This window comes from Coptis chinensis, chromosome 1 (assembly GCF_015680905.1).
Source record: "Coptis chinensis isolate HL-2020 chromosome 1, ASM1568090v1, whole genome shotgun sequence".
Taxonomy (NCBI): domain Eukaryota; kingdom Viridiplantae; phylum Streptophyta; class Magnoliopsida; order Ranunculales; family Ranunculaceae; genus Coptis; species Coptis chinensis.
This window is the reverse complement of record NC_141456.1, coordinates 76,848,066-76,861,086: the sequence shown is the minus strand read 5'-3', so window position 1 is coordinate 76,861,086 and position 13,021 is coordinate 76,848,066. Positions and strand designations below refer to the sequence as shown.

At 35.7% G+C, this 13,021-nt stretch overlaps 1 protein-coding gene across 2 annotated transcripts; it reads right to left on the bottom strand.

Annotated features, from left to right (window-relative positions):
• Positions 1–1,522: 1,522 nt before the first annotated feature.
• Positions 1,523–12,585, bottom strand: LOC147525236 (E3 ubiquitin-protein ligase SINAT2-like). Of its 2 annotated transcripts, XM_086605754.1 has the most exons (5): positions 12,176–12,534; positions 12,044–12,073; positions 11,592–11,930; positions 8,378–8,764; positions 1,523–2,023 (listed from the first exon to the last, which is right to left on the bottom strand). In XM_086605754.1, exons 3-5 carry the CDS (start codon positions 11,793–11,795, stop codon positions 1,703–1,705), a joined length of 912 nt encoding a protein of 303 aa, XP_086461880.1. In that variant the 5' UTR covers positions 11,796–11,930; positions 12,044–12,073; positions 12,176–12,534; the 3' UTR covers positions 1,523–1,702. The 2 variants fall into 2 exon arrangements, with proteins under 2 accessions (XP_086461880.1, XP_086461874.1); XM_086605748.1 differs by lacking the exon at positions 12,044–12,073 and having other exon boundaries at positions 12,176–12,585.
• Positions 12,586–13,021: the final 436 nt, after the last annotated feature.

Sequence of the window (13,021 nt, the reverse complement as noted above, 5' to 3'; positions counted from 1 at the left end):
TATCAAATTGAGCTTTTAATTTATATATATACCTTGTAGGCAGCACCATGAAACGAAGAATGGTGATAACAAAAGTTATTTGTGATATTTTGAAGAACTCCTGTGATGCTTCAAAGTTAGTTTTAGGGACAATCTTCCATTTAATTTGTTACAACATTTTTAGTATGTTATGTTTTTATTTAAGGGTCGCATTCAAGGGACATATTTGACTGACACATAAGTTCATTCATGCTAGGCCTGAAAACATACATTTGTCAAACGTGCCGGACCTAAACTTATGTAAGTCCGACTTGAATTCGGCCTGTTGACAGCCTTGCACTATATATGATGACAACGACATTTATTATGGTGGGTGCCAAATTGCCAAGTCATTATGGATAGGGCTGATCTGTACTTTCAATATCTTATAACTTAAAATATATCCCTCACCAGTAGTTACAATTAGGATTACCCCCCTGACGACGACGATCAAACGTAGTCAACTAATTTTTTTCATCGTTTGACCGGTCAAGGCACATTATATGATCTTGATACTCTTTTAATTTCCTATATTTTATTTTTATTATTATATAGGCTCTACAAAAAAACAAATGTTTTCAATTTTTTTAATAAGTGAATAAAAATGAAAAAATAAAATGATTAAAAAACAAGAAAACTAAAAATAAGTGGGGTTCATAATAAAAAAAAAAAAAAATTTGTAGGGCCACATGAAATTTAAAAAAAAAAAAATTTCTCTTTAAAATAGATTTTTTTTCATGTGGGCCCATCATAATAAAAAAAAATCTAAAAAAATATAAGTCCCACAAACACTAAGTCCCCCACTTTATTTTTTAATTTTTTATTCACTTATTAAAATAAATTGAAAATTTTGTTTTGTTTGTTTTTTTAGTTTTGTGAAGCCTACATAATAATAAAAATAAAATAAATAAATATGAGAGAGTAAAAGAGTATCAATATGACATGTCATGTGCCTTCTGGTAAAATAACAGAAAAAGTTAGTTCACTCCGGTTGAGCTTCTTCTTATATCAAATTTGCCGAAACATCCTTTGGAGAAAGACAAAAATAGTATCTCACAAAATCCAGTGCAAGTCAACCATTGGTACTATTCTCATATTCAACACAACCACGCTCACCTATATGGAGATCAAATCCACAGAAGAAATGGTGGGATCTGAAGTTTCTAATGGCTGTAAACTTTTGTGTAAAACAATGGTAAACGGAAATTTATACATATTTTAAGGTTCAAGGTGCCAATCAAGGATAGAATGTTCCCAACACTGTTGAACCATGCACACATTGCAAATAAGTTCAAAGTCCAGCTAATCCTATAAATGGAATAATGGATTATTACTGACAGTCAGACAACCATAACTAGCAAATACGTACAAGTAAATGCATGACACTGCCTCAAATCTACTTGCATGCAATACAAAGTCCATGTCATTTACAATACTAAGCAAGCTATGTCGACCAGATACGATTATCTTGTTAGACGTTTCCACAGTAGATGAGTAGAACAAATAAAGCAAAAGCAAATCCCTTTAATGAAGATAGGAGGAGTATAATTTCACCAAATCACTGTTTGTGCCATATACAGTAATTCATTTCACCCTATCAATTTTTTTTTCCATACAAGACCAGCAACTCATTTCACCCTATCAATTTTTTCTCCATACAAGACCAGTCACTCATATCACCCTTTCATTGTTCTTTCCAAATACGACCAGTCACTCGCAACTTTAGCTCCTGTCTATTGCCACCAGAGAAGAAAAGTGCCATGTTTCGGTGAATTACCAAACCATCATAACTGTCCCGGACCTTCTTGTGGCTGTCCCTTATGCTCCTTGGTACTCCCTGCCAGGTTAACTTCCGACCATTGCCACCAACTTCCAGACTGTAGCTGAAATTCTTTGCATCATTATCATCTCCCATGAATCTCAAGAATGCCATATAAACTGGAGCTACCCCTGACAGGAAGGCCTCAAAATGGAGACAGAAATGTTGCCCAAAGCAATTGAAAACCTGCAGAGAAAATCGGAGCTTGAGGTCAGATGATTTCATAATCGTAATTAGACAAAGGGATGTTGAGTAGGCTCTGCCCAACAGTCAACATCAACAGATGAGCCTAGCAAACATAAACATGAATAGGGGGACGTTCCTAAAATTCAGTTAATGCCTTTCGAGAAAGGAAAAAGAAACGAGTCGTTATCATCATAAAGGGAGTTTGCAGAAAGTACATTCTTCTGTGACTCTATCCATGACAGGAGACAATCATATCTAAACCGATTCCAAACACCTTTTCTCATTATTTTCATCTTTCCAATACATGACTTCTCTATTCATGATAGCAAGTAGCATTGGAAGATTCGTAGACAGATTGATCTAAATAATAGAAATAGAAATCGACTTAGATGACTTAGGAGTTCTAAATGTGCTTAGACTGAAACGTAACAGTTTCTGTCTCTCCCTCTAACACTTTCCTCCTCTTATAGGCCGGTTTCTTCACATTCTTTGATCCTATTAGTGAGAATCAACCAAGGAATACACTTCGGAATTTCGCTCACGCCCGAACTCAACACTATATTATCGATTATAGTGGATGACTTCTCTAGGTTTATAAAATTATCTTTCTCATCCATGTATCTTTGATTCTTTGAATATGGGATTTGTCTAGATATGTTGTTTTCTGGTTGGGCAGATGTCTCATAGTGTTTGTTTTGCGACTTTAATGTCGTAAGGTACTGCAACGGAGAAAAAGGGTGCTGAAGATTATCTACTTGTATTTAAGCGGAATTCTGGAGATTGATCGCCAGATAAGGCCTTCCACAGTTTGGGGCAAATTATACTTGAACTGCTGGTCATAGTCTGTCCAACACGACAGCTAAATTTCCACTGCAAAGGAAATTGCTCTAGCTATATATACCTCGGATCACAACGCTGTTTTATTAGACAAGAAATCATCAGTCAGCTGTCCTTGGCCACTCCGTTTCGAGTTGATGTGGTTCGGATGTCGGAAACAAGTCCTTGAATGTGAATTAGAAGAATGGTGGTCACCTTTCTCCTTCCACAGAAGACCCAGCTTAGTATGGTGGTGGGAAACTAAAAGAATCTATGTAAGCTGCGAGAGTGGAACAAGACCTTCAGTACAGTTGATGCACAAATCAAAGAGAAAAATGCAGCTATGCAAGCTCTGGACATGAAACATGAACTCAGTACTCAATCGGGGGAAGTAAACGCGGAAAGAACTAACCTAAAGCAGGAGCTAAGAAGTTTGTTGAGATGGAGGAAATCAATCAGCATCAGAAATAATGGGAAAGATGGTTCTAACAAGGGGACTGACAGTTACACACATTTTTTCCAAATGATTGCCAATGTGAAAAGTCAATACAAAAGCTTGGCTTGAAGATAGGAGTTATGGAACAGAACTCGAGGGCGATTCTTGATCACATTGTCAAACGACTTTCCTATTGCATCAAGTGACAAACAACAAAAACACATGGAAGGCCAAAGACTTCAGTAAGGAGGAGAATCTCACAGATGAAAAACTTAGGAAGTGAGAGATCTCCAGGACCTGACTGTTTCCAGATCACGTTTTACAGTAGATGCTGGCATTTTATGAAAAAGGTTATGATAGAAGTCATGAAAGGTTTTCAGGAAACCGGTTCCTTTATTGGAGAATTAACACAGCATTCATCACTCTGATGTCTATGAGCGGAGATGACTTTACTATTGCACATTATCCCACCTATATTAAAAACAGTCCTTCAATCAGTTATCCGATTTGTAGGGTACTTTCGTAGAAAGCAGGAAATCCTAGATGAGGTCGAGTTGCTAATGAGTGCCACAAGCATTGGACGCCATTTACCAACATTAGGGAGGCATTTAGTAGTATGATAATATTGTTACCGCTTTCTAGGAAGGCAACATGAATTGTGGAGCATCTCCCAAGAGCTATTGTTTTCACTTTATGAAAAAAACAATGAATACAAGGGTGCTTGAGGAATTACAAGATAGTGGAGGGGATCAAGAAGACGCTATATAGATTGAGCATTATGGCATGTGCGAGACCTTGTTTTAAGGGGGTGACCTTCCAAGATCTTATTTGTATTGGGATTACTCTTGTAATGCAAAGAGGGTCCAATAAGCATAAGGGGTATGTATATGGAACTTTTGAGATACCAATAATTACTTTTACAACAAAAAGGAAAATAAAGAGGTTCTAATTTCCCAAAGAAACTATAGCTTCACTAAAGCAAGAATACCTTATTCCAAAACGATTGCTAGTTTGACTAGACAAATATTGTTTTCTCTTTCTATCAATAGTTCACATTATGAGTGTTACTGAATCTGCTCTCATCCCATATCTTCTTTGCTCTGGCCTTTTTTTCTTTCAAAATCCTCAACATGTATACATCCCCAAATAGTAACAAGGGTTCCAAGTTCCAACCATTGGCCAAGCCATCTGATTCACTTATAGTTTGTCGCCAAAATAATCCTGCAAAATCTAATTTGCACAAGTTCCTAATTTTATTCTATCTAGTCTCTCCAACTCAACATCCTCAGTTCTACTATATTGAGACTAAGGATACTTTTCTTAATTGCAGAATATGACACCCACATAGCGTGGTCTACATAATAGGCACATAGGTTGTCTTTCAATTCACTCAAAGTGTGTCAGTCAGATAACAGCCCCCATACACTCCTCACTTCAATTATCGTCTTGGATTTTATGGGAGAGATTATCCTCCATTAGTGTCCTATGAACAATAAAAATAACACTAACGAATAATGCAAGAAGCAAAATATGAATAATAAATAACTCAAGGTATTTCCTGTCATCAATTAGAGTCCTACGGATCTTAATACTAAAATGGTACTCCATATCCTCTATCTTGTTCACAATTATCATATACTTTGGACTCTAAATGACCTCTTAAAGGTACTTTGGTACTAATTGCTAGTCAAGTACATGAACCCATAGAACATCGTCTGCAAACTAGACCACGACTACCACTTCTTAGAGTCATAAAACGCATCCAAGAATAATATAATAGAAAATATCATTTTCTCCTTGTTCTTTTTCCTTTTCTTGTGTTTGGTACTTTGGTTGACTGGTGAATCTTCCCTCATCATTTATAATGTATATTGTAAGTTATCAATTAATATTTTCTTCGTCAGTAAAAAGAGAATTGAAAAAAGAGAATGATTTTCGCAATTTACAGTAAAATGATTTTTAAATTTTCAGAAAAGAGATGATAAAAACATTTGCCTCTCTTATATATACATATATGTTTGAAATATAGCTATAATAACTATCAACTTACAGAAAGAAAAAGGAGTCAAGTTAGCAGGGATAACATAAGATTTACTAACTCATGAACATTACTAGTAATGGATACCAATAGAAATATGTCAATAAGTGCCCAGTAGTAGTAACGTTTCACAGAAAGCCCAAGTAACACAGTGAATACTAAGAACCTTTTGAGAAGTGATTTTAATATCTGAAAAGGAGATTATAATTATGCATGAGTTAACAAAACCAATATAAACAGCATAAGGTTGAGAACGTTTTTAAAAACACTAGTGTGTGTGACACAACACATATGCGCACCTAAAGTTAGAACGGATAAGTATTGGTGTGTACTTATGACATGAGAATACAACATTACCAAAATGGTTGTTCTTTAACAGATAGGCAACCTCAACTCCTAAAGTCATGTCAAAACTTGACTTAGACAAACATCTCAGCTATGATGCACAAATACTCTTTGTAGGACCATGTATCTGTTCGGACAAGTACTGGACACCGGAACTCTTCAGACAACTCTGGATACGTGTCGGATACTTGAAAATACATATTTCTATTTGCTTTTTGCTTTTTTAGTTCTGATACCACTGTACACTCCATGGACACCTCGAGAACGTATCAGACACTCTCAGAGGAAATGACATTTAACACTTGAACAAGGGTTTACACAAGCCCGATTAAAGAAGCATCACACTTAGGTCAAATGAGTGAAAGGCTATGTTTTTTTAATCCGTTTGTTTAGCTTAAACATTAGGGCATCCAACTCAAAACCAATCGGTTATGAAAAGCGGCCTTGGAACTATATATTGTTATGCAAGGCATCAATTATCCCCATGTGGGACTATACTAACATCTCAACACGCCCCTTCACTAGTGGCGTTAATCAAGCCTAACACGTGGACAAACATACTTGGTTGATGTGGAGTTAAGGCCCCTTTGGGCCAAATGTTTGATACCATCGTACACATTGGGGCATCTAACTCAAAACCAATTGATCACGGGTGGAGCGGCCCATGGAACTATATAATGTTATCATGCAAGGTTTGATTATCCCACGTGGGACTATACTAACATCACAACAGTTTAAGTCTTTACAATATGTAAACTTCTAATATATTCACTTATACAAATAATGTTATTTTGTTTCCTTGGAATTGTAGAAATTACAATCTTCAAAAAAAAAAAAAGGAAACTTGAGGTAACGATTTGTGTCAGATATTTAATCTGTGGGTCACTTACTGATAGTTTACGGAATTGTTTACTTCTAGTTCATTCGGTTGAGTTTCTGAAAATTTAGTACCTTTGTACTTTTATATATGGAAAAAGTACACCTAATCATCATAACATAACAGAAGATAGGTAACTCCAGAAACTTATTGCTGAGTGGTAGCTCAGATACAGAGGAAACCTAAGATAATCTCTAACTGCAAACACCATATATAAGTAATTTGGAGTTATAATATTGTTAAAATTACAAACCCACTTACTATACCACATTACAATCTGTTTGAAAACAAGTAAATTTTTTTACTTACCATAGAATCTAAATGTATGTATGGGAGATAACTTGGGAATCACCACAGATTTTTCATAACGAAAAAAATCCTTTATAGAATTTGTAAGCAATCAATTGGATGCCATTAGCTTAAACAAAAGTCATACTTCTATTTTCTCGCCTGTCCCCCTTTCATAAAGCCCATGCGAAAGACGGACTACAATTAGTGTCCGAAGGCACTGGGCAACTAGTATTTGATGTATCTAATGTATAAATATCCTACATCTTTTCAAGATCGCATCCTCGTGTGTTCGAGTTGTGTCGTACTCTTATTTCATTATTTCGTATCCCTGGTTCTTAGCTTCTCAAAATAGGACAATTAGAGGATTCAGGAGGCATGCTCGTGCTCGTTCTCTTCAACTTAGACTCCATACAAATTCATAATGCAATTGTATTAATTTCAAACGATATAATCCTTAATTGTTGAATTTACATTCAAAGCTTTAATGTCAAAAAGATCTTTGCTAGACCTTTACAAAAGTATGAAGTACGAAATACAAAAACAAATGTAAAAGTCACATTTGGTTTCTCTCCTGCAGTTTTAGCATTAAGTATCAATTTTATATACATCAATAAAATACTCTTATAGCTTCAACTTTAACACGTGTTGACAATCAAATGGACCTTCATTATTGTTAACTTAAAAAACAGAAAATCGAAGAACCAAATAATTTTGTTTAGGCTAAGGCAATCCTTTATAATACTAACAGAAAGACATACAATAATTTTTATTTTTATTAAAAAAAATAAAAAAAGTTTGACCATGCATCTATTTAGAGAGTTTCAAATAATTACCTAAATCTCTCTAGATTAATTGCAGATGCCGGAACTTCTATAAACATATATGCTTCTTATCTATGGAACAAGACTGACCAAAAAATATAAAGCTAATAGGACATCACAGACATGTTTGAACAATAGATGGGAGATAGAAGAGAAAGGACTAACTATAAATCTCTCTAACAAATTCGCTAGTTACTTGACTGTTGGCGGGTCTCTTTGTATGTTGTCCGGAAAGTGGAGGATCAATCAAACAATGTTCCTTTATTAATGCCGCTTTTTTCTTCTTCTCTTCTACGATTTTTTGGAAGAGGTTTCTCGTTTTTACAAGAGCAGAACTGTAAAACCCACCCAGTACTGATATTCTTATTGACAGGGAATAGATCCTATTTCTGGACACCAGAAATACAAAGCTAATAAGCCGTCACAGACATATTTGGACACAACCAATAAAACAGAGTTTCTTTACTAAAGATGTTGATGATGTTGGGCCCTTTCTTTCTATACTTGAGGAAGAGGTTTCTTATTTGGTCAAGGAGAGAAGATAATTAAACTTCCATACCAACTCAAGTATCACCAAATTACAAACATAATAGTATTACAGATCACAGTAAAAGCATACAAGATCATGAAAACCGAGGTGAAGATTCTAGAGAATATCTACCAGTGCTAACCGAAATATGACAACCATATAATGCAACTTAAAAGACTGAGTGATGGAGATAGAACTTACAGTTAGCATCCAGGTAGCATTCTCAACCTCTTGCGGGTTGGATTTTACATATCTATGGTTGAATGTGCAACCATCATGCATGTCCACTTTGTGATCATCTTTGAGGTGGCCAACAAGTGTAGGGATATCACCAGTCACAGGGCACTCTGAACCTGCATAAGGGCAATTGTAGGGCCTGAATCTGCAGAGCTGCTCATGTTTTAATTTGCTGTAATACGGAAATACATCAGCACATCCAAGGTTCTGATGTCGACAGGGTAGTTCAAGGGACTCGGCCACTTTCTCAAGAGCTAGGCATCTTATGTTTCCCATTTCATAGCGGCACGTAGGACAGTGATTATGTACCCTCTGTTTGCAACTTGAACACAGGGTATGGCCGTTTGGACACTGAAAATAAACATTATTAGACCAAGTTGTGTAACAAAAGAAGTGTATGTTGTTGGTGTGACACGATTCAAGAAAAAGGACATGGCAAAAACTAACATAATACTTGTGGAAAATTGGAAATAAGATGTATGAAAAAATAAAAAGACAAAATGAAGGCATAATAAGAGTTTCGTGACCGTCCATAATCTACTCCTAAGGCATCTGTCTATATGGTGAAACAGGACAAATTCAATCCTTCATAGTTGTGACTAGAGACCATATTAACAAGATATGTGGAGAGACAAAATACCATGGTTGAGTTAGTTTTGGGGACTTCCCTATGGCTTTGACTGCCTCGAACCAAGATGTATGGTTGTAAATTAAACCAACTACTGGATGTATAAAACAATAAAACCAAGTTAAACTTCACATGAAGTTCCAAGTTTCAACTTCTAAGTTCTAGCCATGTTTTCATTTAGAATTCCCTTCACTTTCATACACATAATCTAATCAACCGATCCTGAATCCTATGATAAAACAAAAATAATGGCGGAGGATTGGTGGATGAGTGACCATGGGATCAGGAATTTGGCCGGGGGGGCCCAAGCATGGTACAAAACTATTTGATTTTACTGCGACTTTAACATTGGACAGACATTGCTAATTATGTCGGAATTCATAAGATGTTAATGCACTTTCTTGCACTATCTTAAGTAGTGTGTGTAAGGTGTGTGTGGGGCACTTGTCAACGTGTGCATGAGTTTTGCAACTACATTCTTGAGATTGAAGGTGCTATTGGGATTTTACTTTGAAGAAAAAAATGGAATAACTAAATTGGAATTTCTGTAGAATATTTCTGGTGTTTTGGGTGGTGAAATTGCTTTCATTTTCTTACACTCTCCTATCAGAAAAGTGAGGAAATTGGGATATTTTGTGTTGAGTGGCGTCGATGTAATTATTTTAGAGTTTTATTTATGTTCTTAAACTCTCCTCTGAGAGCCTCTATGAAAGTCAAAGGTGGGACCCTGCTAGTTTTATCCCTACGTACTCCTTGGTGTTATTGTCTTGTTGCTAAACAGTCAAAAGTGGTAAAGAGAAAGAGTAATACATAGTAAAAATGTTCGACAATACTACTGCACCCAGTCAAGCAACCATTGGTCAACCATGTAGGTAGGCTATCAGTGTATACAAGTTAATTTCCTGCAAACCCTATTTCCAATCTTGTAAGTGATGTGCTGATGGCTTCTTGGATTCTGTATAGTGTGAAAATATCACATTCATAATGTAAGTTATGCCTAGAACAATATTTTGGTAAATGTTTCACTGAATTCCACATTTCCAACAGTGTAGAATTTTTCATTGCTCTCAAAACCACAAAAGACTCACTCTATTGACCAAAACATTTCCACAGCCATGTGATTTTTTTTTCCTTAAATTAATGTTTTCTTGACAGGATATGTAGTCTCTTTCGTGGTGACAGATACACAGTGTCATACATAACTCAAATAAGATAAAACTACTTTGATTGACTGTACTATACCTGATTCTTCAATCTGAGTAACTGTACCAAAAAAAAAAAAACAGAAAAAAAAAATTTGGGTATACTTTTTAATTTTAGTAATCAAGTGATCCTGTCAATTGGGAGTTAAAGTCCGTTAACGGGCATTCACGGAATAATGAGTAGGCAAATATTTTTCCTAATGTTTCAATTTTTTTTTTTTTACCTTTTAAGCACTACTTTTGTTCCTACACATCATTATAAACAAAAAAAAACTTATTGAAAAGCAACAAAAATTTGACAACTCAAAATTTTGTCAAGCGTTGACTCCCAACTGACATAAACATTTAATTGCAAAAATAAAAGAGTATACTTCCAAATTTATTAAAAAAAACAAAGAAAAAACAGTTACTCAATTGCAAAATTGGGGAAACTAGAGTGACTATTTTGATAGTTAATTCTACATTCTTAATGCAACAAGTAAACACCTTTTTTCTTTCTTTGGTTCACTTTTGAAGAAGTATGTATGTAATATCCCACAAGGGTAAATTCCCAAATTGGAGAGGAAGTCGTCTAAGTCTACAATCATGGATAAAGTCTATTGATACAACTCTTGCTTGTTGAGGACTATTTGGAAACCCCACATCCATGAATGAGGCCAAGCTGTGGATTTGAGCCTTTTGGTGGCTAAGTGGGGACAATATCGAGAGGTGACATGCGGGTGGGATTGCTACAAATTTGGTATCAGGCAAAAAGGCCTTGACGGTTACATTGAGATACACTGTGACCATGATCTCAATGAATTGAAGTTAGTGACTACTAAATCGGTTTTATCTCCTGCTAGGTGCTATGTCGTTAGAAGCTAGGTCGCTAGGCAAGGCGTGAGGCACTACTGTTTCCCAGTTGGCACCTTGGACAGTTGAGTTTCCTTGACAATTCCTTTGACAACAACCTGCTACTATTTTCCTATGATTGTTTCCTTAGTTGCTGCCTTTGACAACATAGGCTTTCTTTTTTTGTCTACCCCAACACAAATTAATATTTTGTTTTCCAACTTATATGCTTGGCGACATTTCTAGGGTATTCAGGTTCATCTATTTAGACACGCTTTCAATTCCTATTACTTTTTCTTTGTTCAACTATGCAACATAAAATTATCGGTGAGCGTTAAACAAATGAATAATTACCAACTTATATGTATGGCGTAATTTCTAGAGTATTGGGGATTGTGTTTTATAAATGAGATGACACACATTATAAATGTAAAGGGTAAAATTCATATGAAAACACATGGTAAGAATTCAAAACAGATAAACTAGATCATTAACACAAAAGAGATGGAAAAAAAACCTGATGTATGGGAGGAAACATTGACTTCGTGCATACTGGGCATTCAAGAAGCTCATGCACACCATTAGTAGAAGATATCCCTGCTTTGATGCCAGAAGTATTTAATGGCTTACTAAGTTCAAGATGGTTACTTGTCATAGAAAGTTCGGTATCTACAGGATGAGACTCAGAAACGTCCACGCAAATGCTACTTCCAGAAGCCATACCAACTTGATCACAAATTTTGATTTCTTATAGTCCAGGCCGCCAAAATGTTAACATGTAGCATACCAACCTCCGGAACTCATACATTTGATTATATTGATGCAATCTTCAGGTGAAAGAAAATAACAGTATCACCTAAGAAGACATCTCAGATCAGTTTTCTGAGGGTAATAAAAAAGAATGGGAACTACTTAAATTTTAATAAGATAATTATTATTATAAAAAAAACATCAAATGAAAAACCTAACTTGGTTATGGCAGAAACTATGAAACAGAATCTGAAAAAGGAAAGGAAAAAAAGAGAGGGTTGAGGAGGGCAAAAGAAAGAAAGAATCAATCCCAACAAAATAAAAACAAACAAACAAACAAAAAAAACGTACCTATCAAATAACAAGAAAAGAGAGAGCGGGTGAAAAAGATTCGGGCCAGTAATAAAAACAAAAAGGAAAGCCTCTAATTTTCGGAGTGGAGGGTGATCCGGCAACGCATGCGGTTCGTGCGTGCCAGCAATTCTTCTTTCTTCTTCTGGGAGAGAGCCAAATTATATATTATGACTTTAAAAAAGGAAATTAATAATGGAGTGTTGTGTCTGCAATGGTTTGTCTATTTCTAACTATGTCGGTCCTTGTCCTTCCACACACGCTCACACCGGCCCTCCTCTGATTTATAACACTTTTTTATTTTAAGTGAACCCCCCCTTCCCCTGCGGAAAAGCATCAAAATTGCCACGTATGTCTCTGAACACAAATGGTGGGACTCTCCCTTGTATTATTTAGATTTGGGCTACCCCGAGGATATCCCTATAGGGGTGAGTGTGCTAATACCATTGGATCCGAGATCTAACGGTCCGAAAATCAAAAACAAAAAAGAAGAGAGAGAATGTGAATTTGTTTTCGAGATCCAACGGTATCGTATGTCGTCATTTATTTATTACATAGATGCCTGTATTTGCACCAATGTCATAAGCCAACACTGCCACATGTTCTATATAGTGTCCGAATTCCAAAGGATATTTTTTTTTTTTTTTTAAAATAGGGTAAAAATATTGATAATTTCGAAATTAATCGAAATCAAAATATGACTTGGGTCGAAATATTGTGAATTTCGATTTTCCAAATTTTTGAAATTCTGAATTTCTAGGATTCTATAGTGGGAGTGGGCGTGTAAAATAGGGGGTGTAAAAAAGGCCCTCAAGCCCTCGGCTTGCCCAACCCATGGGGCAAAAA

Excerpts from the sequence above, each read along its gene's own strand:
- LOC147525236 (XM_086605748.1), bottom strand. The coding sequence starts at position 11,795 with ATGGCTTCTGGAAGTAGCATTTGCGTGGACGTTTCTGAGTCTCATCCT. Across the intron at positions 8,765-11,591 it reads TGTTTCCTCCCATACATCAG|TGTCCAAACGGCCATACCCT; the intron begins GTTTTTTTTCCA and ends GTTTATTTTCAG. Across the intron at positions 2,024-8,377 it reads ATGCTACCTGGATGCTAACT|GTTTTCAATTGCTTTGGGCA; the intron begins GTAAGTTCTATC and ends TTTTCTCTGCAG.